Raw genomic sequence first — 23,423 nt, 5'->3', positions numbered from 1 at the left:
GAGGTACTTATAGCGGGGAGAGGAAAGGAGAGCCATGTGACTCTGTGGGACTGTCCCTCTCACCTGAGCCAGCTGCATCTTGCTTCCAGAGTTTAGCCGTTCAGAGTCCTCCAGTGGGCTGGGCCGGATCCAGTGGTGAGGGAGTGGGTGGGGGGCACCTCCCCATTCCCCACGGGGGCAGCAGCCTCACCCACTTCCCTAGCTGGGGTCTGCAGACTGAGGTTTCCTCCGTCGTCTGAGCATCTGAGCCACTCTGTCCTTCGGAAGAGCTTTGTTTCTGGTCACATGGGCCCTCGGGCGGGGGGGAGGGGGGCGGTGGCAGCGCGTGCAGACACAGCTTGACTCGGTCAGCTGCTTTCCTGCCTGGGGGTTTGGTTATCCTCACTTCACTGTCCCAGGTGACAGTTGTGCTGCCCTCATTCTAGCCCAGAAATGTCCAAGGGGCAGGTGGGAGCTGCCTTGGCCTGCACACATCCATCTTGGCTTTTCTAGAGAAGCCAGCAGTCTGGTGGTCACTGGAAATTTCCAAGTTGTTGTATGTTAGCAACAAATTGGGGCAGTCCTAGGGGCTGGCCCTACAATGGAACTGGCGGTGGAGGCGGTAGGCGTCGTATGCACAGGTGCTCTGTGCATGTGTGAAAATGGAACCTTCGTTTTACTCAACTGGAATATTATTTTGCAGTGTTATATTTGTGAATAACTTTGCCTTTGGTCCTGAGGTGGATCACCAGCTGAAGGAGCGATTTGCAAACATGAAGGAAGGTAACGTACTCCCCTTTAACCCCGTCCTGCCGGGGCTGCCTCATGCTCACCACTTAGTCGGTCTGGCTAGGTGTGGCACTGATCCCAGGTGTTGGAATTCTTCTAAGTTTCCATACCCATCCATTGCAGGCCCAGTCGAAAGACCTCAGGCAGCAGGGATCCTTGGCTGTGGTTGTCATTGTCACCTGGGTGGCCAAGCCAGATGCCTCCCAGCTCAGTGTATAGAGTAGGCCCTTACTGCTTAGCCAGCCTGAGGGATTTGGGGTGGGTGTCCAGATTAATAAGGAAGATGGAAGCTGTTCGGTTAAATGTGAATTTCCCACAGACAACAAATAGCTTCTTAGTACAAGGGTGCCCCAGCTTATACTAAAGGATTATCACGTGTATCTGAAATTCAGACTTGACTGGCATCCCTGCTTATCTGGCAACCCTAATCTGGCATTTAGGCCCGGCTCTCCCACATTTTCTGGGCCTCTTTTGTTTGGAACCATGCCCACCTGGCCAGAGCGCCCTGCTGCTTCCCTCTGCTTCCCTTTCCTCGGTCCCAGGTCCAGTGCAGGCAGCAGCCCAGTCCAAACCTGTGTGGGGGTGGGAAGGTCACAGACCCAGGTAGCTTTTCTCTGCTGTCAGCACCATTGGCTCTGTGTGTGTGTGCATGCACGCGAGTGTGCGTGTGCCCATCTGTACAGGTGAGCATGTGTGTGTGCATGTGTGCATGGTTGTTCCTAATTATTTGTAAGAGCGAGTGGCTGTTGTTCACTGCACCCTGCAGTGGGTTTCCAGGGCGTCCTGAGGCGCCCTTTTGGCTGTTTATCCTGACTGTCCAGCCAACAGTCACCCATGGTGTTCGGGCCACTGCGGAATTTTATTCGAGAATGGCCCCTCCATCTTTTTTGATGACACCCATGGGGCATCCCGGCTCGTCCTGTGGGATGTCACCCATTCTGGACTCACCCTTCATGGTGACCTCGACCTTGCCCTGCACAGCCCTGTTTCTCAGGGGCCTGGGTGCCTGGGTGTCCCACGGGGGCCGGCTCGGGCTCCGGCTCCGGCTTGGGCTCGGGCTCGGGCTCGGGCCTGCCTGCCAAGCCTTGCTATCACCGCCATTGGTTGTCCTGCAGTGTCGGGCCCTCAGAAGTCCCCTCATGCATCGTCGTCGTATAGGTGCTGCAGGCTGGTGGGTCCCAGATGAGAGCGGTCTGTGGACCCCTGGTTGTATCTCATCATGCCCCACACTTTTAGGTGCTGCCGTGGTTCCAGCGCCCACTCATCCCTGGCACAAGGTCACTGCCTGACCATGCTCCTGCCAGCCCTGGGACCCATCCCTCCTAGTGGGCACAGAGCGCAGAAGCAGGCTGTGTGCTGGGCTGTCATGGGGCGTGTGCGTGCGTGCCTGCGTGTGCGTGTACGTGTGTGTGTGTGTGTGTGTGTCTCAAATGGATTTATCATGGCTTCCTATGGAAATGTAATATTATTATTTTCTTTGACTTTTATGTTTGGCTTCTGTGCTCACACTGCAGAGTTTAGCGTTAACATGTGTACTCGATGTTTTCAGTGCAGGAGGAACGGTGTGGTGCTCAGCGCCTGAGCAGCACCATGCATGCACTCTCACCGTGGCAGAGGCCAGGGTCCTTTTCCTCCCTAGAACTGGAACCTGGAAGTGGGGGTAGTGCAGTGACTCGGGAGCGGCAGGTCCTGACCTGACAGCCAGGCTCTGCTTCCATCTGGCAAGTGTCAGATCCGGGCTTGGGCATAGGTGGGGTCAGTGCCCATGGGCTTTCAGGGGCCTTGGGCGCATTTCTACAGGAAAGCGATTAGTAGGACAGGCTTAAGCGTGCCTTAGCTTTGCTTTTACCTGGAGGAAACGGACAGGACCCGCGGTCCTCGTGCAGTCCGCTCAGTGTACCTGGAGCCTCTCCGCCCCTGCTCTAACTCCACTTTCTTTTCGTTGGTGTGTGTGCGGTGGTTCTCCCCGAATGGCAACGATCAGTTTTTGTGTTTCAGGTGGCAGAATCGTGTCCTCGAAGCCCTTCGCACCTCTGAACTTCAGAATAAACAGTAGAAACTTGAGTGGTAAGAAAGTCCTGCATTGTTAACTCTGAACATACGTCATTCTTAGCAGTGATGTGAGAGTGTAGCCCAGCACTGCTGACACAGGCGGGTCACTCTCTGGGGGGCTGAGCAGCCTCCCTGGGCCCGCCTACCCGATGCCATGAGCACCCCGTATGACAATCACAGATGTCCCCAGACATCGCCCCGTGTCCCTTGGTGGCAGAACCGCCTGGGTTGGGAGCCATAGGCTTGACAGGAGGCTGTGGAGTTACAGGGAGTGGTTTACAAGCTGCTTTGCAGCCACGTCTGGTCGGCCTTCGAGGCAAGTGGCTGGTGTATGCAGCAGGCGGGGCTGCAGCTCCGGCCCCTGGGGAAGAGCCCCGTCGCTGTGTGGCGCTCACCCTTGAGCACAGACCGTTGGCTGCTGGGTGTGCGGGTAGCTTGTTCTCCCAGGTGCTCCCCAAGTGCTTTCCCACCCCTCCCTGTCAGCTCTCCACGGTTCTCCTTGGACACGCACCTGGGCTAGTGGGACCGTTGTGCTCGTCCTGTGCCTCCCTGACCCGCCAGTGTGCTGATCAGGCGCCTCGCTATCTGGCGGGTGGGATGGCTGCATGTGATGGTGCCTAAAGCCTGACCTGTCCGTCCTTGCAGACATCGGCACCATCATGCGCGTGGTGGAGCTGTCACCGCTGAAGGGCTCGGTGTCATGGACGGGGAAGCCAGTGTCCTACTACCTGCACACCATCGACCGCACCATAGTGAGTATCTGCGGGCGAGGCCCAGGCCTCCCACAGCACGGGTGGGCTCCAGCCCTTGTGTAGGCTGGATGTTGTTCCGAGTGACATGTGATGACAATTGCCTCAGTGTCAGAGGTCTCTGATATCCAGGGAGCCCCTGGGCCAGCTGGGCCCGGTCCTCCCCCAGACTCGCCCCATGTGACACGGCCCTACGGGTCTGCACGACCCCCAAGATCCGGGGCCTGCAGTTGGGGTGGGTCTCTGGGCAGAGACATGTCCCTGCCAGACTTGCTGCCACTCTCCAAGGACATGTGACGTTGGCATGTGCAGACGGGTTGGCACCGACTTCCAATAAGATGTTTTCCTTTCTTTTCTATTTTTAGCTTGAAAACTATTTTTCTAGTCTGAAAAATCCAAAACTCAGGGTAAGTGTGCGCTTTATCCCTTCACTGAACATTGTGGGGTATTGCTTGAGGAGCTCCGAGCTGTGGATGGGGAGCATCGCTTTGAGGGATAGGGATTACGGCGCCCACTGAGCCATACTTCCTGGGAGCAGTGTTTTGGGAACTAGGTTGAGTGAGTTGAGACCTTTGAACAATGTTTGGGTAACTTGGTGAGTTCTGCAAAGTGTAGCACTAGGGAGCCGCTCACGGTACACTGACCCATGGTGTCCGGAACTGAGGCCCGAGGCAGCTGGAGCACCCGCCGTCCTCTCTGGGTGTGGGCAGCCCCCGGCTCAAGGGGAGCTGGTTTAGGCCCTGACATGGTGGTTTTGCTGTTGGTCTCAGCGTCCTACAATGCCCAGTCCTGGCACTACACCCACCCCCAACCCCACACCACCACCACCACCCCCACCACCACCCCCACCCCCACCATCCCCCCAGGCCTCACAGGGCCTCTGCCCAAATGCCTGTCTTTTTGGAGACTCAGGTAAGCATCCGAGCAGGAAGAGGCCCCCACCACACCCCAAGCACAGAGGACGAGCTAAGCCGGCGTCACCGTCCTCCCTCTTCCCGGGGCCTCTCCAGCAGCCTCCCTGGGACAGCACACGCTCTGTGCACAGATGTGACCCAGTGTGCACCCCCGTCCCCTCAGAGGAGAGGACTGGCGGGCAGCTTCTTCATCACTGCACCCAGGGCCTCTTGTCTTTGATTTTGTTTCCTTTAACGTATCACAGTTTAGAAGGCCACCGGGTTTCTAACTGACAGATTTGGGGGTGTCTGCTCGCTCATGGTAGACATGCGTGTGGCTTATGGCCAGCTAAGGGCCAGGGGTGGCACACGGGCTTCTCTGCCTCAGTTTCCTTACCTATACAATGGGCAGAGAAGTTGACATGAGTGGAGCGGGGCCTGCTAGCCCACCTCAGGGTTGAGGGGGACCCTCACAATGCCGGCACTTTGAGGACACGTCCGACACTTGCTTTCCAGGAGGAACAAGAGGCAGCTCGGCGCCGGCAGCAGCGAGAAAACAAGAGTAACACGACCACCCCCACGAAGGTGCCTGAGAACAAGGCAGCTGCACCTGCGGACACCCCTGTGGTGAGCGCCCGCACCCTGGGCCCGCATGGCTGTCATCGGGCACAGTGCCCAGTTGCCTTGCCCTCGCCCTGGAGGGCAGCAGTGCTGGATGGCCCACACATTGGTCAGCACTGGTCACCGGCCTCAGGACAGGGGGGTCCCTGGGGTGCAGGATGCCTTGTCCAGTCACTCTGGAGCCTGTATCTCGGGCGATTTTGATCCGTCGACATTCCATCCACTAGGATTCTGGTGCTGAGGAAGAGAAAGTGGGGACTACCGCCATCAAGAAGCCATCCCCCTCCAAAGCCCGGAAAAAGAAGCTGAACAAGAAGGGGCGGAAGCTAGCCGGCCGGAAGCGCGGGCGCCCCAAGAAGATGAGCACTGCAAACCCTGAGCGTAAGCCCAAAAAGAGCCCGACTGCACTGGACCTGCTGCGTGCCCAGACTGTGTCCCAGACGGCTGCCGCGTCGCCGCAGGGTGAGCCAGCCACAGCCCCTGAGAGAAGGTGGGGAGAGCTTTCCCAGCACGCCTGGCAGAAACCACGTGCTCATAGGGATTTCATAGAACTACTAAGACGCGGTACCTGGCCGTGCCGTTGGACCCCACGAGTTGTGTTGAGTCTTGTCTTTGAAAAAGACAGAGAAGCTCCATAGAACAGTCTGTAATTCCCCGGGAGGGAGTACTGGGCAGTTGTTGACACGTGGGTGCTGTTGTCTCCCCAGATGCATACAAGTCACCTCACAGCCCGTTTTATCAGCTACCTCCCAGCGTGCAGCGGCAGCCGCCTGACCAGCTGCTGCTGGCACCCACCCCGCCTGCACTGCAGAAGCTGCTAGGTGAGCCGGGATGGAAGGTGCCGGGCTGTGGGTCTGCCCCCAGGGGACACTGGTCAGTGTCTGGGGACATCTGTGATCACATTGGGAGTGGGCCTGCATCAGATGAGTGAGGCAGGGCTCCTGTGTCCCCAGTGAGGGGGCTGGGCCCGTCGGGGATGAGCCCTCCCTCACCTTGTGGGCCTCGACCTTAAGACCTCTCATCTCTTTAAAAACTGGGGGAAGGAAACCCTTTTGAATCATGGGAGCTACCAGTTTCCCCAGTTCCACATCTACAGCCTGTGTTTACTAGGAAATTTGGCAGATCTGGTCATGGAAACACACAGTCTTGGGGAGAAAGAAAAGGCAGGTGGTGATGGCAAGAGCTGCAAGGGGCTCGCAGGAGGGTCCCCCTGCTGAGGGGCTCCAGGGGGAGGGACCAGCCACAGCTGTGGTGGGGGACGCCAAGGCAGTGAGGGGACCGAGGGTGCCGGCACCGTCACCGGCAGTTCTCCACAGCATCTGACGACGGCCGGGGGAGCTTCCAGAGAAATCGAAGCCCGCCCCCAGCCTTTCAGCCTCGAGACCTCAAGTCTTCTGCTCTGAGACCTTGTCCCCGGCTCTTCTAGAATCCTTCAAGATTCAGTACCTGCAGTTCCTGGCATACACCAAGACCCCTCAGTACAAGGCCAGCCTGCAGCAGCTGCTGGACCAGGAGAAGGTGAGACCCGCCGGTGGCTGTATCCCCAGCGCTATGCAGAGGGGCGAGACGGCCAAGCCCTTCACCCTTCACCTGCCAGCCACTGATAGCCCCAGCCCACCAGAAACAGGCTGCGCTCCCTGTCATGTCCCCTGGTCCCCGCGCAGAGGGCTCGCCCTCAGTGGAGGCCATCTGTGGTGGCACTCGGAGTGTGGGCGTGCTCAGCCCCTGGACGGGTGCCACCTCCTGATGGCATCCTGGGGACCAGCTCGTCCTCGTGTCTGGGTGCCACGGCTGCACATAGGGAGGTGGTAGCGTTCATCAGTGAGCCTGTTGGAGAGAGGGGACAGAGTGAAGTGCAACCGCACACTCACCAACCTCGTCTCTGCAGGAGAAGAACGCCCGCTTGTTGGGCGCTGCACAGCAGCTGTTTGGCCACTGCCAGGCCCAGAAAGAGGAGATCAAGAGGCTTTTCCAGCAGAAACTGGATGAGGTAGAGCTGCCCAAGGCTGGGTGACCCACGCACAGGATGGGGGGAGGCAGCTGGGGGCACAGCCAGGACGGCTGAGATCCAGAAGGACCACTTCCTTCTGGTGGTGCTTTTTCCGGTGGCTTAGAACCGGAGTCTGGTCAGAGGGCTGCTCCCGACATGGGGCCGGCACAAACTTGTGTCCTGGGGTCACCCCCTTGCTCCTTTTTCTGGAGGGCTGCAGCCTCTGTCATGTGTCCGCAGTTGGGAGTGAAGGCCCTGACCTACAGCGACCTGATCCAGGCGCAGAAGGAGATCTCGGCTCACAACCAGCAGCTGCGGGAGCAGACGGAGCAGCTAGACAAGGACACCCGGGAGCTGCGCACCCAGAGCCTCCAGCTGGTGCGTGTGCGGGCCTGGGCCGGCCCGCTGGCCGCCTGCGCTCTCCGAGTGCCGCTGCTTTGCGTGGCTCTCTGAGTTCATGAGCATGAGCGGGGCCCAGGGCCCACAGGCGTCTCCTTAGCTTCCTGTCGGGCATTCCAGAGGCTCTGATGATTGCAGTAGACAAGCCCTGGAGGGGGCTCAGACTCTCCTGGTCCTCAGTTTCCCAATGCTGGACTCCTTAATGAGCCGCCAGGGCCGGGGTGCAGACCCCTGTGACCTCACTCAGCGATGGGACCCATCGATGGATGTGCAGGGGCCTCTCTTCTAGGGGGCTACCCTGCCCCATTCCGTGGGACCCCTCACCGTGCTCCTCAGGCATTTCCTACGTTGACCCTGGTCTTCTCCTTGGCCCTTCTCTGCAGCCTGGCCTCCCAGAGCAAGAGGGAGAGAGGGACCAGCCCCTGGAAACACCTGCCCAGATGCCCTCCCTGTCTCTCCTCAGAGGCCCAGTGTCAGGGTGGGAAGCAGACCCCCTACTGGGCAGCCCATCATCCCCATAGCACCCATATTGCAAGGCTGGATCCGCCTGGCCCAGGCTCATGGCCGTAACTACCCCTCCCCCACAGCTAAAGGCTCGGTGTGAGGAGCTGAAGCTGGACTGGTCTACGCTGTCCCTGGAGAGCCTGCTGAAGGAGAAGCAGGCCCTGAGGAGCCAGATCTCCGAGAAGCAGAGACGCTGCCTGGAGCTGCAGGTAGGGCCCAGGACGGATGCATCGGCCTCTCTGGGCTTCAGCCATGGTGTCGGGAACGTGCTCAGAGCTGTCAGCACGGAAGCTGCCCTCCTCCCAAGGACAGGGCATTTGGCTCCCGGTGTCACAGTAACTGACGCCCCCCTGTCAGCCCTGGAGGGGAGCAAGGAGCAGGGCACGTGGGGCCCCCCACTCGCCCCCAGGGCATCTCGCTCGATCCCAGACTTAAAAGGTTGCCAGAGCACCTACTGAGGAAGTGTTTCTGACACCGTCACAGAACAGCTTGTGCTTTTTTGATGGGGTGACCCGTTTGTCAAGAGCAGCTAGAAAAAAGTGCGGGGCAGGGAAAGCACAGCACAGAGGCTGTGGCTGAGTGCCCACGTCCGGAACTTCTAAGCGACAGAACAAAGGGAGGCGTGCGGCGCAGGCCTCAGCCGTCACGCCTGTTGCGTGGGTACTGGCTCTGGCCCTCACGGCGCCGCCCCAGCCTGGCTCTGCAGCAGGCAGAGCTCTTCTGGCCAGCAGACCGCTGGGGCTCTTTCAAGTGGGTTATCCTTATAAAGTGACACTGCAAGGAATTTCTCTACACCGATGACTGCACTGAAGGGTATTTCCCTAAAGACCTTGTCCTCAGAGTAGACCTGTGAGCAGTTTCAGGTCCCACAATACGTGTCTTGTGCCTGCTGAGCAGCAGTGTGCATCGTGGGAAGAGGTTTGCTGACTGTCACCAAAGCCAGGCCTTGTCCCCACTATGCACGTGCCCGCAAGAGCAGTCTCCACAGGAGGATATTTGAGTTCCAACCCTTCAATGTAATCAAGAAATGGTACATATTCTTATGGGGAAAAAGTCAAACAGAGTGCATGAGCTGAAAGAACAGAAATGTGGTTGGGCAGGCAGCTGAGACAGGTGACCTGTGTGCTCCTTGTTGAGTCACTGCCTTCCTCAACTCTGGTGCTGGAATGGCGGCGGGCACAGCAGCGTCCCGTTCTGCAGGCGACCGGGAGCCCGCTCCTACCCCCATCTTTCTTCGATCTTCGGGGCCCCATTCCCCCTCAGTCGTCCCAGACTCCTAGAGGCTGAACCCATCCTGGGGACTGGGCTGAGCGGTCACTTCCCTCCACCTGGGCTCGCAGGGGGGTGATGGACTCTGGCTCACCTCCCCCCGGTAGCACAGACCCTCCTTTAGCCTGCGGTTGCCACCTCCTTCCTCTCTGGCCTCCAGGCCCATGTCACCCTCTCCTCTTGGCTCCTAGCTCCGCGGGGCCCAACTGAAGTCTTATTGAAGCAGACAAATCAGTTTCAGGTTCTGCTCATTTCCACTTGCAGCAGAACCCATCCCCCACCCCTCTCCCCTTCTCCTGAGGGTCCTTACTGAGAGCACGAAGTTTTCAGTTTTGCTGTGCCTAAAGAGCATTCGTCCTCTGGCAGTCTGGAGTTTTGCTCAGTAATGCATGTATTTGTTGAGTAAAGGGGTAGTGCAGTAATGTCAAAATCTGTTGTGATAATAAACGATTCACATGGGATCCAAAAAATAATAATAAATAGAAAAACAAATGCCCCGTGTCCTGACCCCTGGAAGGAAACTGCTCCAGGGTTTTTCCCAGTGTCTTCAGCACAGTGTCCTCTGTCTTGCTTTGTGGGGCATCAGCCGATGTGCGTCTGCAGAACCGCCCTTGACCTTCACAGGCTGTCTTGCCCAGAGCGACCCGATCGAGTGTGGGCGGCTGGCTGTCCTGGGCTCCATGTCCCTGCAGCCACTGTGGCTGAGTGTGCTTTCCCCCCTTCCCGGGACGGTCCCTTCCGGTGGGCTGCTGGGTGGGGCTGGGCCGTGGGCCTGATGCCCTCTGTCTTGCAGATCAGCATTGTGGAGCTGGAGAAGAGCCAGCGGCAGCAGGAGCTCCTGCAGCTCAAGTCCTGTGTGCCACCCGACGACGCTGTGCCTGGTCACCTTCGCGGGAAGGGCGGCTTGGGCCGTGAGCTGGAGGCGGAGCCCGGCCGGCTGCACCTGGAACTGGACTGCTCCAAGCTCTCACTGCCCCACTTCAGTAGCATGAGCCCGGAGCTCTCCATGAATGGCCATGCAGCCAGCTATGAGCTCTGCAGTGCACTGAGCCGGCCCTCGTCCAAGCAGAACACCCCCCAGTACCTGGCCTCACCGCTGGACCAGGAGGTCGTGCCCTGCACCCCTGGCCACAGCAGCCGGCCCCGTCTCGAGAGGCTATCAGGCCTGGCCCTGCCCGACTACACCAGGCTCTCACCTGCCAAGCTGGTACTCAGACGCCACCTGAGCCAGGACCATGCGGCCAGCAGCAAGGCTGCCACCGGCGAGCTGCACCCACGGTGAGTGCGCGGGCTGGTGGGTCTGCCCCTGGCGCCCTTAGGCCGTCGTGGGGTCTTGGGAGTGGGAGCTCATCAGTTTGGGAGGAATTCGGGGGGTTGCTGGGCCCAGGCCACCAGCTCTGAATGCAAAGTCCAAGCCGAGGGGGCTCCAAGAGTGACCGAGGGGTGTGTCTCATTCCAGAGCCGAGCATACCAAGGAGAACGGCCTTCCATACCAGAGCCCAGGCCTCACCAATGGCATCAAGCTGAGCCCTCAGGACCCACGGCCCTTGTCCCCCGTGGCCTTACAGATGACAGGAGAGAAGGGCAGCGAGAAGGTGCGAGCAGCTGCCAAGAGGGGCCCGTGGGGTGGGGGCTTGGGGGTGTGTTCACCTGCACCCGAGCCGGGGCTGTGGGGACACTCAGTGAATGTCCTGAGTGGGTCTATTAGGAGAGGGGGTCCAGGTGAGGACAGGTGGAGCCAGGAGAATGCTGGGTGGGGGTGGAGGGCTCGGGAGTCCGTCAGGTCCTTGTCCACGGTCACCTCACCACTGCGTGGGGACAAGACTAGGAGAGTGTCTTGATAGCATAGCCCTGTTAGGGAGGTATTGCCTATGGGGACAGAAAGAAGAGGGCTGCTCTATCTGTGTGTGTGGCTGCAAATTTAAGAAACATTGGAAGGTCAGAGCTTGAGGACCTGGTGATTGGTATTGGGTTGATGGGCGAGACCCCGGAAGGTCAGGAGAGCAGGTTGGGGTGGAGGCCTGGGTGTTACTGGGTTGAGGGGACGGTTTGTGGCTGGAAGGTCGCCGTGTCCTTTGGGTGGTGCTCGTGGCCTGGGCTTTGCTCTGGTCAGCAGGAGCAGGCAGTCTGCTGTGTCTGCAGGGTCTGAAGGAGCGCGCCTACGCCAGCAGCGGGGAGGCCATCACCAGCCTGCCTGTCAGCATCCCACTCAGCACCGTGCAGCCCAGCAAGCTGCCCGTCAGCATCCCTCTGGCCAGCGTGGTGCTGCCCAGCCGTGCCGAGAAGGTGGTAAGTGTGCGCCGTGAGGGCCAGGCCCCGGCTCCAGGGTACTGCTGCGCCCAGAGCGCCTGTGTAGGCAGAGGGGGCTGGTGTCTGCTTTTTGTGCCCCTCTGTTAAACTGTGTGCTATTGAATTTTGAACACACCATGGTACCCAAGGAAAACAGCATCCAAAATCCAGATTTAATTACCATGATATCTTGCTGTTTTCATCTCAGATATTTTTTTGTAAATGTGTGTGTGCCAGTGGAGAAAGGGATCGAACTGCCTGATACGGTGGAAGCTGGAAGCCCACCCTTTCCTTCAGTCTACACGTGCCTTCTCCTGCCTCTTATGTGTGGACTCATGAGCACAGAACCTCATACAATGCAGCTTCTCCTTGTCTTTACTGAGCTGTAATTCACATACAATTCACCATCCAAAGTGTGCATTATAGTGGCGTTTAGTACATTCACAGGGTTGTGGACTTACCACCTCTCTAGTTCCAGAACCTTCCATCACCCAAAAGGAAACCTCATTCCTGTTAGCAGTCACCCCCACCCCCTCCCCAGCCCCTGGTCTGTGGACGCGCCTGTTCTGGACGTTTCCCATAAGTGGAATCACACACTATGTGTCCGGCTTCTCTCATGAGCCCTGTGTGTTCAAGGTCCGTCCACGTTGTGGGGAGTGTCAGCGCCTCCCTCCTTTTACCGAGTGACACTCCAGTGGGAAGATGGGCTACATCGTGTGTATCTTTTCATCTGTCACTGGGCATTTTTTGTTCCCACTTTTTGGCCAATGTGGACATGCGTGTACAGGTTTTGTGTGGTCAGTGTTTTCATCTCGTTCCACATAGGAGTGGAATTGCTGGGTCAGATCGTAACTGCAGCCCCTCACTGCTCTCCCTGCCCCCTTTATCCGCAGCCTGAGCCCATTAGCTAGAGCCATCCTTTAGGACCCAAGTCAGACATCTGTCCCTCCCCTTGTCAGACCCTTCTGGTGGCTGTCCCCCATGCCCACACCCTGAGCAGGTCACTCTCCGCTCTGCATGCTGCTTCTCACACACGTGCCCTCTCCCTGCCTCATGCCCTCGGCATGTTCTGTGGCCTGTGGCCCCTCCCCAGTGTTCAGCCGCTGGCCATCTCAGCTGACAGTGTGTTCTCTCCACAGAGAAGCACCCCCAGCCCTGTGCCGCAGGCACGAGAGTCATCGTCCACACTTGAGAAGCAGATGGGTGCTAATGCCCACAGTTCTGGGAGCAAAGGCCTCGCCCTTGCCCCCGCAGGTGAGAGTGATCCTCCAACTTCCCCCAGGGGCCAGGCCGGAGGTGCAAGTGAAGCCCCCAGAGATGCTGGGCTGGGTTCAGAGCCTGACTCCTCCTGGCCGTTGGGTCTGCGCTGAGTCAGGGCGGTCGTCCCTGCTGGCGGCAGCAGCACAGCATCGCTTGAACCTGTGGCTGGCATCCGGATATGGACGTGCTCGGTCTGGCTGTATTCCAGCCCATGTGGCTGACTGGGTGGCATGGTGGCTGTGTCCTTGTCAAACCACTGTGGGCGCCTGGGCTGCTCTGTTTCTGGCTGGTTCTGGCTTTCAGGGAGCGCCGATTCTTGGCACATCTGTGTGTTGATATGGGGCCAGGGGTACTGTGGCTCTGCAGCCGAGTGGGTCTCCGTCACAGCTGCACAGCTCTGATATGACAGCCCGTGGGCAGGTGGTGAGCCTGTTCCAATACAGTCCGGGCTGCAATTTGCCCACCTGCACGAGCACATGGCCTATTTGGAAATTATTTTCCTAGGCATAAAGAGTGAATTGCACAAGCCAGTACTGAGACTAGGTCCTTCCCTGGTCTTCTGATGCCCCACTACTCCAACACTGGGGCACAGCTTTGCAGGTGGCGGCATAACTGAGTTCTGGGCAAGAGACAAATTATCAGTTGGACATCACCCAGGTTTTTGAGGCTGTAGGGGAGGCCCCCTAGAGAGGGCTTGGGGTGGGGAGTTGGGCACAGGCTCCAGGGCTTCCGATGGTGCCACACCCAAACATGGGAAGGAGCTCCCCGCACCTGGGCATTGTCATGCCAGCCTGAGGGCACCTGCCTTGTCCCTCTGTGCCATCTCTGGTGGCAACTACAACATGGAGGGTGGTTCTCAGGGCCTGAGTGTCCTCACCAGTTCCACCCCAGGTAGCACCATCTTTAGCCAGTCTGAGCATCCTCTCTTGGGACTTGCTCCCCTGAGAAACGGTGTTCTTCTCGACAGGCTTCTCCTACACTGGCTCATTGGCCATCAGCGGGGCCCTGGCAGGCAGCCCGGCCCCGCTCGCTCCTGGAGCCGAGCCCCCCGCCTTTGACGAGTCCTCTAGCTCGGGGAGCCTCTTCGCCACCATGGGCTCCCGCAGCTCGACCCCGCAGCATCCCCCACTGCTGGCACAGCCCCGGAACTCTGGCCCGGCCTCACCTGCCCACCAGCTGTGCGCCAGCCCCCGGCTGGGCACCGCCCAGGGCCCGCTCCCTGATGCCAGCAAAGGGGACCTTCCCTCCGAGGCTGGCTTCTCAGATCCAGAGAGCGAGGCCAAGAGGAGGGCCATCTTCACCATCTCAGCCAGCACCAGCAGCACCAAACAGTCGCCTTCCAACAAGCACAGCCCACTGCCGGTGGGCACCCGCGGGGACAGCAGCCAGAGTCACGGGCAGGACAGCCGCAAGCGGGGCAGGAGGAAGCGGGCGTCGGCAGGGACCCCCAGCCTGAGCTCGGGCGTGTCCCCCAAGCGCCGGGCCCTGCCATCCGTCGCCAGCCTCTTCACGCAGTCTTCAGGATCCCCTCTCAACCTCAACTCCATGGTAAGGCCAGGAAGGAGCGGCTATGGCGGGGGTCGGGGGAGTTGCGCAGCACCAACAGCCTGGCATCTGGGTGGCCTTCCCTCCAGGCCCATGCACACGCAGGGAAGAGCAGGAGGCGGGCTTCACGGTTCCCGGGGCTCCGCCCACCAGAAGGCTCTGGGCAGCAGGGACCCAAGCACAGCCCGTGGGGTTGGCGTGTGCGGCTGTTGACAGGGTTGTGCTATCTGTGCTGCTCTCTCAGGTCAACAACATCAACCAGCCTTTGGAAATCACGGCCATCTCATCCCCCGAGAGCTCCCTGAAGAGCTCTCCTGTCCCTTACCAGGACAATGACCAGCCACCCGTGCTCAAGAAAGAGAAGCCCCTGAACCAGACCAACGGAGCCCACTATTCCCCACTGACCTCGGATGAGGAGCCGGGCTCTGAGGACGAGCCGGGCAGCGCCAGGTGAGGGGCTGGACTGCGCTGGGCAGTGAGCACTGCAGGGTTCTGACGGACAGGCCCTCGTCGTCAGGCGTGACCCGGAGGGCAGGCAGCTGCCCCCTGCCGACTGTGGATGGCTGCCGGGGTCCTTAACAATCCCTGCCCTCGCCCTGCCCAGGCCCTGGCCCCACCTTCTGCTTCCTGTCTGTGAATCTGACTCCTCTGGGGGCCTCCTGGGAGTGCGATCACACAGCACAGTCACTGAGCATCATGCCCTCAGGGTCCGTCCACTCTGTAGCAGGTGTCAGTGCTTTTCCTTTCTAAGGCTGAGTGATATTCTGTCGTGTGGATGGACCACGTGTTTCTGTGTCATCCACGGACACACGGGTTGCTTCCAGTTTTAGCTACCATGGACCATGCTGCTGTGCATTCACAGACATGTTTGTCTCTGTTTCCCTCATACCGAGTGGTGGAGTTGCTGGGTCTGTGTTTAACTTTGTGAGGAGCTGCCTCCCTGTGTCCCACGGTGGCCACTTGCTGCACGTCCCCACCAGCCGCGTTCCTGCGGCTCCTCCCCATGTCGCGGGCCTGCTTCTGTCCTTTAGTGTAACACCTGCTCTTGTGGGCGTGGAGCGGAGCGAAGTGTCGTGGTCCTGGCTTCCATCTCCCTGACCACCAGTGGTGTGGAGTGTCACCTCACGTGTCATCTGTGTCTGCTCAGGTCCTTGGTCCCCTCTGTCCTTGGGTGTCCTTTGTTGCTGTTGAGTTATGAGAGTGCTTTATGTGTTCTAAATCCGTGACCCCGTACAGACATACGGCGTGTGAATGTTTCCTCCCCTCTCTGGGCTGTGTATTCACTCTCTTGCTGGTGTCCTTTGAAGCACAGAAGTGTCACATTTTGATGAAGTCCCATTCCTCTGTGTTTTCTTTTGTTGCCTATACTTGCGGTGTCTTGTCAAAGTTACTTCTTTTTGTTCCTCATCCACATACACATATTGCATTTTAGAACTTGAACGTGGATGCTGTCCACTTGTGTTGGGCACGTCCAACTTAGCAATGTCCAAATTCTTTCAGAAGCTCTATGTCTGGCGGTCAGTGTCCCTTGGGACAGACTGCGCAGCACTGACACAACGCACACTATTTATAACCGTGCTGCTACAAATCCTGGCCACTGTGGCATCCTGCATGCTGTGTGTCACGTGCACCACAGCAGGCACACGTGGTCTTCAACAGCGTGAGAGAAGTGAGCGGAGTCGGCCCATAGGGACCGTGTGTCTCTGTATATGTGGAGGTGGAGGTCCTGTCTCTGCAGTGGTTGAGCCTTCAGCCGTGTCTCCCACCAGAGATAGTTTCGTGCTAGCGCTGGGGCTGCGCACGGGTGAGGGGCGCCAGTGTCTGCCCGGCCTCCTGGGCAGCTCAGTGCACACGTGCAGCTCTCCGCGTGCACGTGGATTTCAAACAGTCACCATTTGTTTTTTTTCTCGATAGAATTGAGAGAAAAATTGCCACGATCTCCTTGGAAAGCAAATCTCCTCCGAAAACCTTGGAAAATGGTGAGTAACAGTGCTCCCATCGCTTGAACCCCCCCCCCCCCCGGTGCTAAATGACACAGCCCCTGGATAGCAGTGACGCCCAGGATCAACCCACTGCCGACCTGTGAGGGCACCACACCAGCCTTCTAGAATTGCCTCTGGGGGTCGTTGGGTACCGCCTGGCCACCTCCCCTGGGCAAACAGCACTGTCAGAAGGGCCGTCCCCAGGCCAGGCCAGGCTCAGTGCTGCAGGGCTCCACATCCTCGGTTGCTGGGGCAATGGGCCTGTTTCCTTCCTGGTTAGATGGGCCAGAGCCTGATTTCTGTGCTGGCCCGCCACACGGCTGCTTCTGTCCTCGCCTTCTCCTGCAGTCCCACCCTCACCACATGCAGGGCCGGCACCACCTCACAGGACAGGCCCATGTGGACCTAAGTGCTCTTCTCTGGCTGGAAGGGCATCTGAGCCACGGTGGTCTGAGCCCGTGCAGCTCCCTCCTGGACCCCCTCACAGAGCCCACGCCACAGCTCCTGCCCCACTCGGCCCCTCGGAGGCACCCAGGCCTCAGCCCCTGCCTTTCCTTGTCAGGTGGTGGCCTGGTGGGAAGAAAGCCACTGCCCGCCAGCGAGCCTGTCAACAGCAGCAAGTGGAAGGCCACCTTCTCGCCTATCTCCGACCTCGGCCTGGCCAAGGCCACCGACAGCCCATTGCAGGCCAGCTCCGCTCTGAGCCAGAACTCCCTATTTGCTTTCCGGCCTGCCCTGGAGGAGCCCGGCTCGGCCGACGCCAAGCTGGCTGCCCACCCCAGGAAGAGCTTTCCCGGTGCCCTGTCAGGGGCCGGTGGGCTGAGCCCAAGCAGCAACCCTCCCAACGGCTTCGCCTTCAGCGGGGGCCTGGCCACTGACCTCAGTTTACACAGCTTCAACGATGGTGCTTCTCTCTCCCACAAGGCCCCCGAGACGGCCAGCCTGGGCACTCCCTTGAGCTTTCCCGCCCCACGGGGCAAGGAGGGCGGCACAGAGCCCAGCCCCTTTGTGAACAAGAGGCAGCTGGACGGACTGGGAGGCCCAAAGGGCGAGGGGGGCAAGGGCAGGGAGGCAGAGTTGGGCCTGCCCTCTTGCACGCCCACGGACAAGGCCTCGCTGGCACACGTCAAGGCGGGCAAGGGCCGGGACCGCGAGCCTGACTTCAAGAATGGCCACAACCTCTTCATTTCCGCCGCCACCGTGCCCCCCGGGGGCCTTCTCAGTGGCCCGGGCCTTGCCACGGCAGCATCTTCGGCGGGCAGTGTGGCCCCCTCTGCCCAGACACACCGGCCCTTCCTGGGCACCTTCGCCCCCGGCCCGCAGTTCTCCCTGGGCCCCGTGTCCCTGCAGGCCAACCTGGGCTCATCAGTGCTGCAGTCTCTGTTCAGCTCCGTGCCGGCCGCCGCCGGCCTGGTGCACGTCTCGTCCGCTGCGACCAGACTGACCAACTCACACGCCATGGGCAGCTTTTCCTCCGGGGTGGCAGGCGGCGCAGTTGGAGGTAGGCAGGAGCACATCTTTCTCGGCTGCCTAGGGTCCCGAGAGACCTGCTCGGGGGTCCGAGACGCCAAGCCACAGGCCATCATCGCGGCCTCTTGGACCACTGGGTTTAATCACGACTGCTTTACAGGTTCCCTTCCAGAGCCCCCTAAGGGTCGAGAGGCTATGCCTGCGTGTCCCCTTGTGCCCACTTTGCACCCACCACCTCGTTCCTTTTCATAAAATGCAGATGTGACTGTCACATGGGCAGAGCACTTACGCGTGAGTCGGCCTGGCAGGCTCTGGTTGTGACGGCGTCTCATACCTTCAGGAGAGCTGGCACCGAGACTAGAGCTTTCCTACCTGCCCGGGAAGGTTGCCATCAGACCTGACACACAGCCCATGGGCTTTGGGCGGCTTTGGGGGCTGGCACTAGGAAGAGTGGCCACAGTGCCTGCCACAAGAGGGCTCCGTGTAGGGTGGAGTGGGGCCTCCGGCTGGGCCCGCCGTGGTGTCAGACCACTGCTGCAGGCCCCTTGCTGGGCACAGGCAAGGGAGATGCTCACAGCTGGGATCCCCTGCGGCCTGCCTGAGGGGGTTGTGGCCGTCCTGCAGGCAAGTTTCACCTGGCCACCTGCACCCTGCCTACTGCTTTGCCCTTGCACCTGCGTGCACGCGGAGCTGCGGCTGCTGTCCCTTTTGCGTGTGTCTCATCGCTTGCCTGGAGAATGCCACCTGTTGAAGCTGAGTTTTTCTCTCCTGTTTGCAGGTGTCTTTAACCACGCGGTGCCTTCCGCCTCCGCTCATCCGTTTGGAGCCAGTTTCGGCAGCGGGGCTGCGTGTCGCAGCGCCACGCTGAGCTTAACCCCGCTGCAGGCGGTGGCCAGCACCCCCGCCTCTTCCTTTCAGGCCCCGCCCTCCATGGAGCCGAGGCCGCCCCTACCCCCGCCTGCTCCGCCCCTGGGCCGGCCCCCTGCGGGACCGCCCGCCCTCCACGCCCCCCCTCCTCCTAACGCCGCCTTGCCTCCCGTTCCCGCGCTGCTCCCCGCTAACTCTGAGCCCGCGCTCCTGCAGAACCTGGCGCCCCTCCCTGCTAACCAAGCTTTCTTACCCGCCTCCTCTGCCGCCTCTCTGCCGCCTGCTAACGCCTCTCTGTCCATCAAGCTCGCCTCCCTCCCGCACAAGGCCTCCCGCCCCTCCTTCACAGTGCACCACCAGCCCCTGCCTGGGCTGACCCTGGCCCAGGCTGCTCCTGTGATCCCACAGGCCAGCTCCACGGGGCCGTCCGCTGTGTGGGTTTCCCTTGGCATGCCGCCTCCTTGTGCCGCGCGCCTTACGGGGGTTAAGCCGCGATAAAGACCTTGCTTAGCTAGCAGTTCTGTTATGTAAGGTAAGGCTAGAGCCAACCAGGTGGCCCATATGAGAAACTCAACTGTCCTTCCTTTCGCAGAGAATAGATGGGCCCGCAGGACTGCGCAGAGGTCTGGGGACCGAGGCTGCTTTGCCTTGGCTGAAGGGTGGAGACTGGGGGTTCTGAGAAGTGCAAAGGAAACCTAAGTGCAGGGTGGGAAGGGAGACTAGGGCGGGCGTGCCCATAGGCCGCTGAGGGCTGCCTGAGTGCCAGCACAGAGCTCGGAGGGGTGTGGCTGGCCCTTGCCCGCCCACTTGGACCTTCACACTAGGTCCCAGTAGCACTCCTGCCCAGGGGCGCAGCACATCAGCTGGAAGCTGCATTCAGTCTTGCAGGGAGGGGACCAGGAGAAAGTGCGGGCGTCCGGCTGCGGGCCCCAGCTCAGTGTTGCCGCCACTCTCCAGCTGTCCACTCTCCAGCTGTCGGTCTCCGGTGGTCAGGGACCGGGGCAGCCCCAGTGTGGGGCCATGGGGCAGCTCAGAAGCCCACCTTGCTGTCTGTCCACCGTTGGGCCTCTCTCAGCCTGTTTACTTAAATGCACCTCGTCGGGTGCATTTAAGGCCCCTGGTACTTGGTGGGCCTTTAGAAGACAGTTGTGCGTTGTGCTCCTTGGCTAGAGGTCCCTGCTGGCAGGCCCCCACCCACATGCCCTGGGGGCTGTTGGGCAACAGGAAGGGCTGCCTGGCAGGTGGGCGGTGCTCCTCCGGCCTCCAGGGAACTGGACCCGTGCAATTTGAGTGTCATTGTGAAGTCAGTGGAGAGCAGTGTAGGAAGGGCCCGCCTTTGGGAATGGGATGAGGAAGATGGCCGGGAGGCCTTCGGGAGGGCCCTAGTCTGCTGCTCCGCTGTGAGGGCAGTAGGGAGCTGGGCCCTGGGACAGCTGACCCAGCCACTGCTGGTGCCACCTGGCATCCCCTGGGGAAAGGGCCTTCCTGGGCAAGTCTACCGCTATGGGCGAGTGCTTGAGGAACAGAAGCCGGGTGCTGACTGGGCACTGCAGGCTAGGCGTGAGGTCTGTCTGCCATCCTCAGCCCTTTGCATGTGTTTAAGTGGAAATAGACATGAGGCCGCAGGAGTCTGACGACCTCCCAGTCAGGGCATGGGTCTGGGGATGGGCTGTGCCTCGGTCCCATTGGAAAAGCCTGGAAGGTAGGTTGGCAGTGGCTCACAGTGGCCTCACGCCATCAGAGAAGGCACGGTGGCCAGGACTGGCCGGAAGAGGTCAGGGTTGTACACGCGGAAGCATCGGGGCATCAGGCCCCCAACCCAGCCTGGCCCGCAGTGGACACCTGCCTTCTGTCCGCCCAGCATAAGAGGTCTCCCTGGGCTGGACAGCGACACCTCACTCCGGGATATGCACGCCTGTCAGTGGGGTCTGCTCACAGGACCCCCTGAGCAGTGCCTAGCCGGTGGTGACCAGAGAGGGTCTCGGGTTCCAAGGTTCCCAGGGAGTGGGGGAGGCCGGGACCCAGAGCCTCACGCAGGCCTTGGGACTGTGACCTCCCACCTCTGACTGGGCCAGGGGCGTGGCATAAGAGTGTCTGCGAAGACCACATTCTGTCCATCCATCCGTCCATCTGTAGGCTTTGCTTCCCCAGTCTGGGGACATGTGGACTGCTCTGAGTGAAACACTAACGCTGTGCTGCCTTTCCTCCCGCGCCGCTCTCTGCAGGTAACTAGGATTTCTACCTCAACGGCGACACCTGTGCGAGGACAGGTGGGCCACGGGAACGGCGGCCGACCACCGGACAGCGGGACAGACCGAGGACGAGGCTGTGCCGTGAGTCCACGCTGCACAGATATGCAGGAGATGCTGGGCCTGGCTCCAGCGTGTACTGTTGATAGTTTTAGATAAAGTATTTATCGTTTTTTAAAAAGTATAAACAATTTTGACTTATTTTATTCCACCGAAGTCATAAAGGCAACCTATTGAGAAATGTAAATACTATATATGAGAGGATCTATATAAAGACCTGGACCCAACGGACTGGCCGCCCGCGGAGACCCCGACAGCCGGCCCGGTGCTATCTCACCGCCAGGCCTCGCCGCCTCCACGTTCTCTTGGTGCTGACTCGAGGTTGACCAACGCCAAAACCAGTGCTTGCTGCGCCCGCCCCGCCATCCTGCGCTCTCCCGTACCAAAGGCACGCCTGTCTTCAGGTCAAGGGTGGTTTGCTCGCTTTCTGACGTCCCTCAGAAAAGCCCCTCTCCCCCATCACTGTGAACACTCCCGGCCAGACTGTCAGCCCTGGATCCTGGGACGGCTCCTTTGGTGTGGGGACGCGGGCGGTCGGCGGGCTCCCTGATGCTACAGGAGGAGGCCGCTGTGAATGGTGCTTGGTGGGGGGGGGGGTCTGGTACCTGTCGTCGTCGCGTGTGTCACGGAGCTGCTGGGAAACAAGTGCTTTACTTTGTACGTGCTATCTTAGTCTTGGGCTCATGCAGCCCAGCAAGGTGTGTGGCCGCCGGCCGGGGCATGTGGCAGGTCAGCCGTGGGTGCCTGGTGTGTCTGTACAGAAGAGAGTCACGCTGACGAGTGACAGTATTTTATAGAGATGTGATGAAAATTTATAAATTTCATAGACTTGACTTTGTTTATTTTTAGATCGTATAATGCACAGTAAACTTAAAAGGGAGAAAGAAAAGTGAGGGGGGAAACCTTTTTATTTATTCAAGTGCACACAAGTGGCGTTGGCCCAGGGCCGAACACCCCTTGTCCCTCTTCTCAGCCTGTGCCACTGCTCCATGTCTCCACTGGCCCTCCAACCCCGCAGCTGGGGTGACACCTGCCCCCACTGGAGTAGCCTCCATGGTGCTTGGGAACCAGTTCCCCGGGGTGGGCTGGCAGGGCAGAGGCGGGCTTCGCAGGAAGGCAGGAGAGCTGTTGCCGATGCTTCCAGAGGCTGCCAGTAGGGTTCTCGGCTCCCTCCAGCGCAGCTGTCTGTGACTAGTTCTGGATCCTGTGTTGTCTGCAGAGTCCCTGAAAGGGCGAGTCCAGAAGCCCTCAGGACCCCATTGTGGGAGCTCCAGAAAGGGTTAGGAGCAGGTGCAGTCAGAGCTCTGGCCTCAGGTGCTTTACCCCAGGAGGTAGCACCCCCCCAAGGAACAAAGAAGTCCTTTTTCTAAAGGTGGGGCTGTGCAAAGGGATTTGACCTGTTCCTGGAGAAAAGGCCTGAGCCCCGCCTTCCCCAGCCTGGCCAGCAGGGCCTTCTGCCAGGTCCCTGCATCCTGATCCCTAGGGGCAAGACAGGCCTTGGCAGATGGGAGGAGGGGGTGGGGGGCTGGAGTGGGGGGGCCTGGGAGAGCCCTGCCTCCTGTGTGCCCTGGGGTGGTGCCTGGCCCAGAGCAAATCCAGGCTGAAGATGGTGCTCGGTCAGGTTCTTGGAACCGGCTGCCCTGTAACTGCTGCCCTGGCTCCCTTCCCTGCCGGTCAGTGCACGAAGGTGCTGTGCTCACCCCAAACCCCATGTCCCCCCCTCCCTTGTCAGGAGCACAGGGCCCCCTAAAAAGCTGCAAGGCTGACAGTAGCAAAGTCACAGCACGTGGCGAGTCCCTGGTCTGGAACTAAGCAACCGTTCTCAACAGTGCTTCTCTTCCGGACGACTGGGGTCCTTGTGTGGACTTCATACTGACATGCCATATCTGCCCCACAGCAGTTAGCACTGGGGGTCTCCGTCTGTGCCCGCCCTCAGCCCCTAGGCCCTCCTGACCAGGAGATCGATCGGCCACTATTGGCTGCCAGGGAGGGGAGGCCGCATGGCCCTATGGGGAGCGGGTTCTGGTCTCTGTGCAGAGACCCTGTGCTGCTGTGACTGTGGGCAACTTCAGGGAAGCCCAGGGCTGCGAGGGCGCTTTGCTCAGGAAACCTAAGTCGGACGACCCTCCCAGTCAGGAGGAGCCAGCCTTCCCTTCCAGCTATGACTCGTGACTTATTTAAGACCCACTCACCCCTTTATTTATCCGCGCCGTCTGCAGTAGGAGATTTGTTTTCTTGTCCTTTTACCACCACCCGCCACCCCCGCCATCATTCCCATTCAGTCTCAACCTTGACTATTAACTCAGATAGGGCCCTGCCTGCTTTGTGGTTCTGGTAGACTGTCTCAGTTGGGGCGCTGGCGTGGCCTTCTTTCCCTACGGGAATCCCACTGCACTCTGATTTCCATCTCTAGACTGTAATAAAAGACTTGTTTTCACTTGAACCTGGTCTGCTGG

The 23,423-nt window shown here is 59.8% G+C and overlaps 1 protein-coding gene across 2 annotated transcripts in view; it reads left to right on the top strand.

Annotated features, from left to right (window-relative positions):
- DOT1L (DOT1 like histone lysine methyltransferase) overlaps nucleotides 1–23,412 on the top strand; it is a 54,826-nt gene extending 31,414 nt beyond the window's left edge. Inside the window, exons 9-29 of one of the 2 annotated variants that reach the window (XM_033134380.1) lie at nucleotides 683–762; nucleotides 2,767–2,835; nucleotides 3,466–3,572; nucleotides 3,935–3,976; nucleotides 4,979–5,089; nucleotides 5,311–5,545; nucleotides 5,791–5,904; nucleotides 6,510–6,601; nucleotides 6,972–7,073; nucleotides 7,314–7,451; nucleotides 8,060–8,185; nucleotides 10,039–10,523; nucleotides 10,705–10,840; nucleotides 11,388–11,534; nucleotides 12,674–12,788; nucleotides 13,762–14,342; nucleotides 14,584–14,789; nucleotides 16,254–16,318; nucleotides 16,884–17,822; nucleotides 18,570–19,190; nucleotides 20,884–23,412. In XM_033134380.1, coding sequence (XP_032990271.1) covers nucleotides 683–762; nucleotides 2,767–2,835; nucleotides 3,466–3,572; nucleotides 3,935–3,976; nucleotides 4,979–5,089; nucleotides 5,311–5,545; nucleotides 5,791–5,904; nucleotides 6,510–6,601; nucleotides 6,972–7,073; nucleotides 7,314–7,451; nucleotides 8,060–8,185; nucleotides 10,039–10,523; nucleotides 10,705–10,840; nucleotides 11,388–11,534; nucleotides 12,674–12,788; nucleotides 13,762–14,342; nucleotides 14,584–14,789; nucleotides 16,254–16,318; nucleotides 16,884–17,822; nucleotides 18,570–19,156 — 4,477 coding nt within the window. In that variant the 3' untranslated portion in view covers nucleotides 19,157–19,190; nucleotides 20,884–23,412. The remainder of the gene's footprint in view (nucleotides 1–682; nucleotides 763–2,766; nucleotides 2,836–3,465; nucleotides 3,573–3,934; nucleotides 3,977–4,978; nucleotides 5,090–5,310; nucleotides 5,546–5,790; nucleotides 5,905–6,509; nucleotides 6,602–6,971; nucleotides 7,074–7,313; nucleotides 7,452–8,059; nucleotides 8,186–10,038; nucleotides 10,524–10,704; nucleotides 10,841–11,387; nucleotides 11,535–12,673; nucleotides 12,789–13,761; nucleotides 14,343–14,583; nucleotides 14,790–16,253; nucleotides 16,319–16,883; nucleotides 17,823–18,569; nucleotides 19,191–20,883) is intronic. The other variant, XM_033134381.1, reaches the window with a different exon arrangement.
- Nucleotides 23,413–23,423: the final 11 nt, after the last annotated feature.

The sequence above is a fragment of the Rhinolophus ferrumequinum genome, chromosome 18 (assembly GCF_004115265.2).
Source record: "Rhinolophus ferrumequinum isolate MPI-CBG mRhiFer1 chromosome 18, mRhiFer1_v1.p, whole genome shotgun sequence".
NCBI classification, from domain to species: Eukaryota; Metazoa; Chordata; class Mammalia; order Chiroptera; family Rhinolophidae; genus Rhinolophus; species Rhinolophus ferrumequinum.
This window is presented reverse-complemented; position numbering and strand designations above follow the sequence as displayed.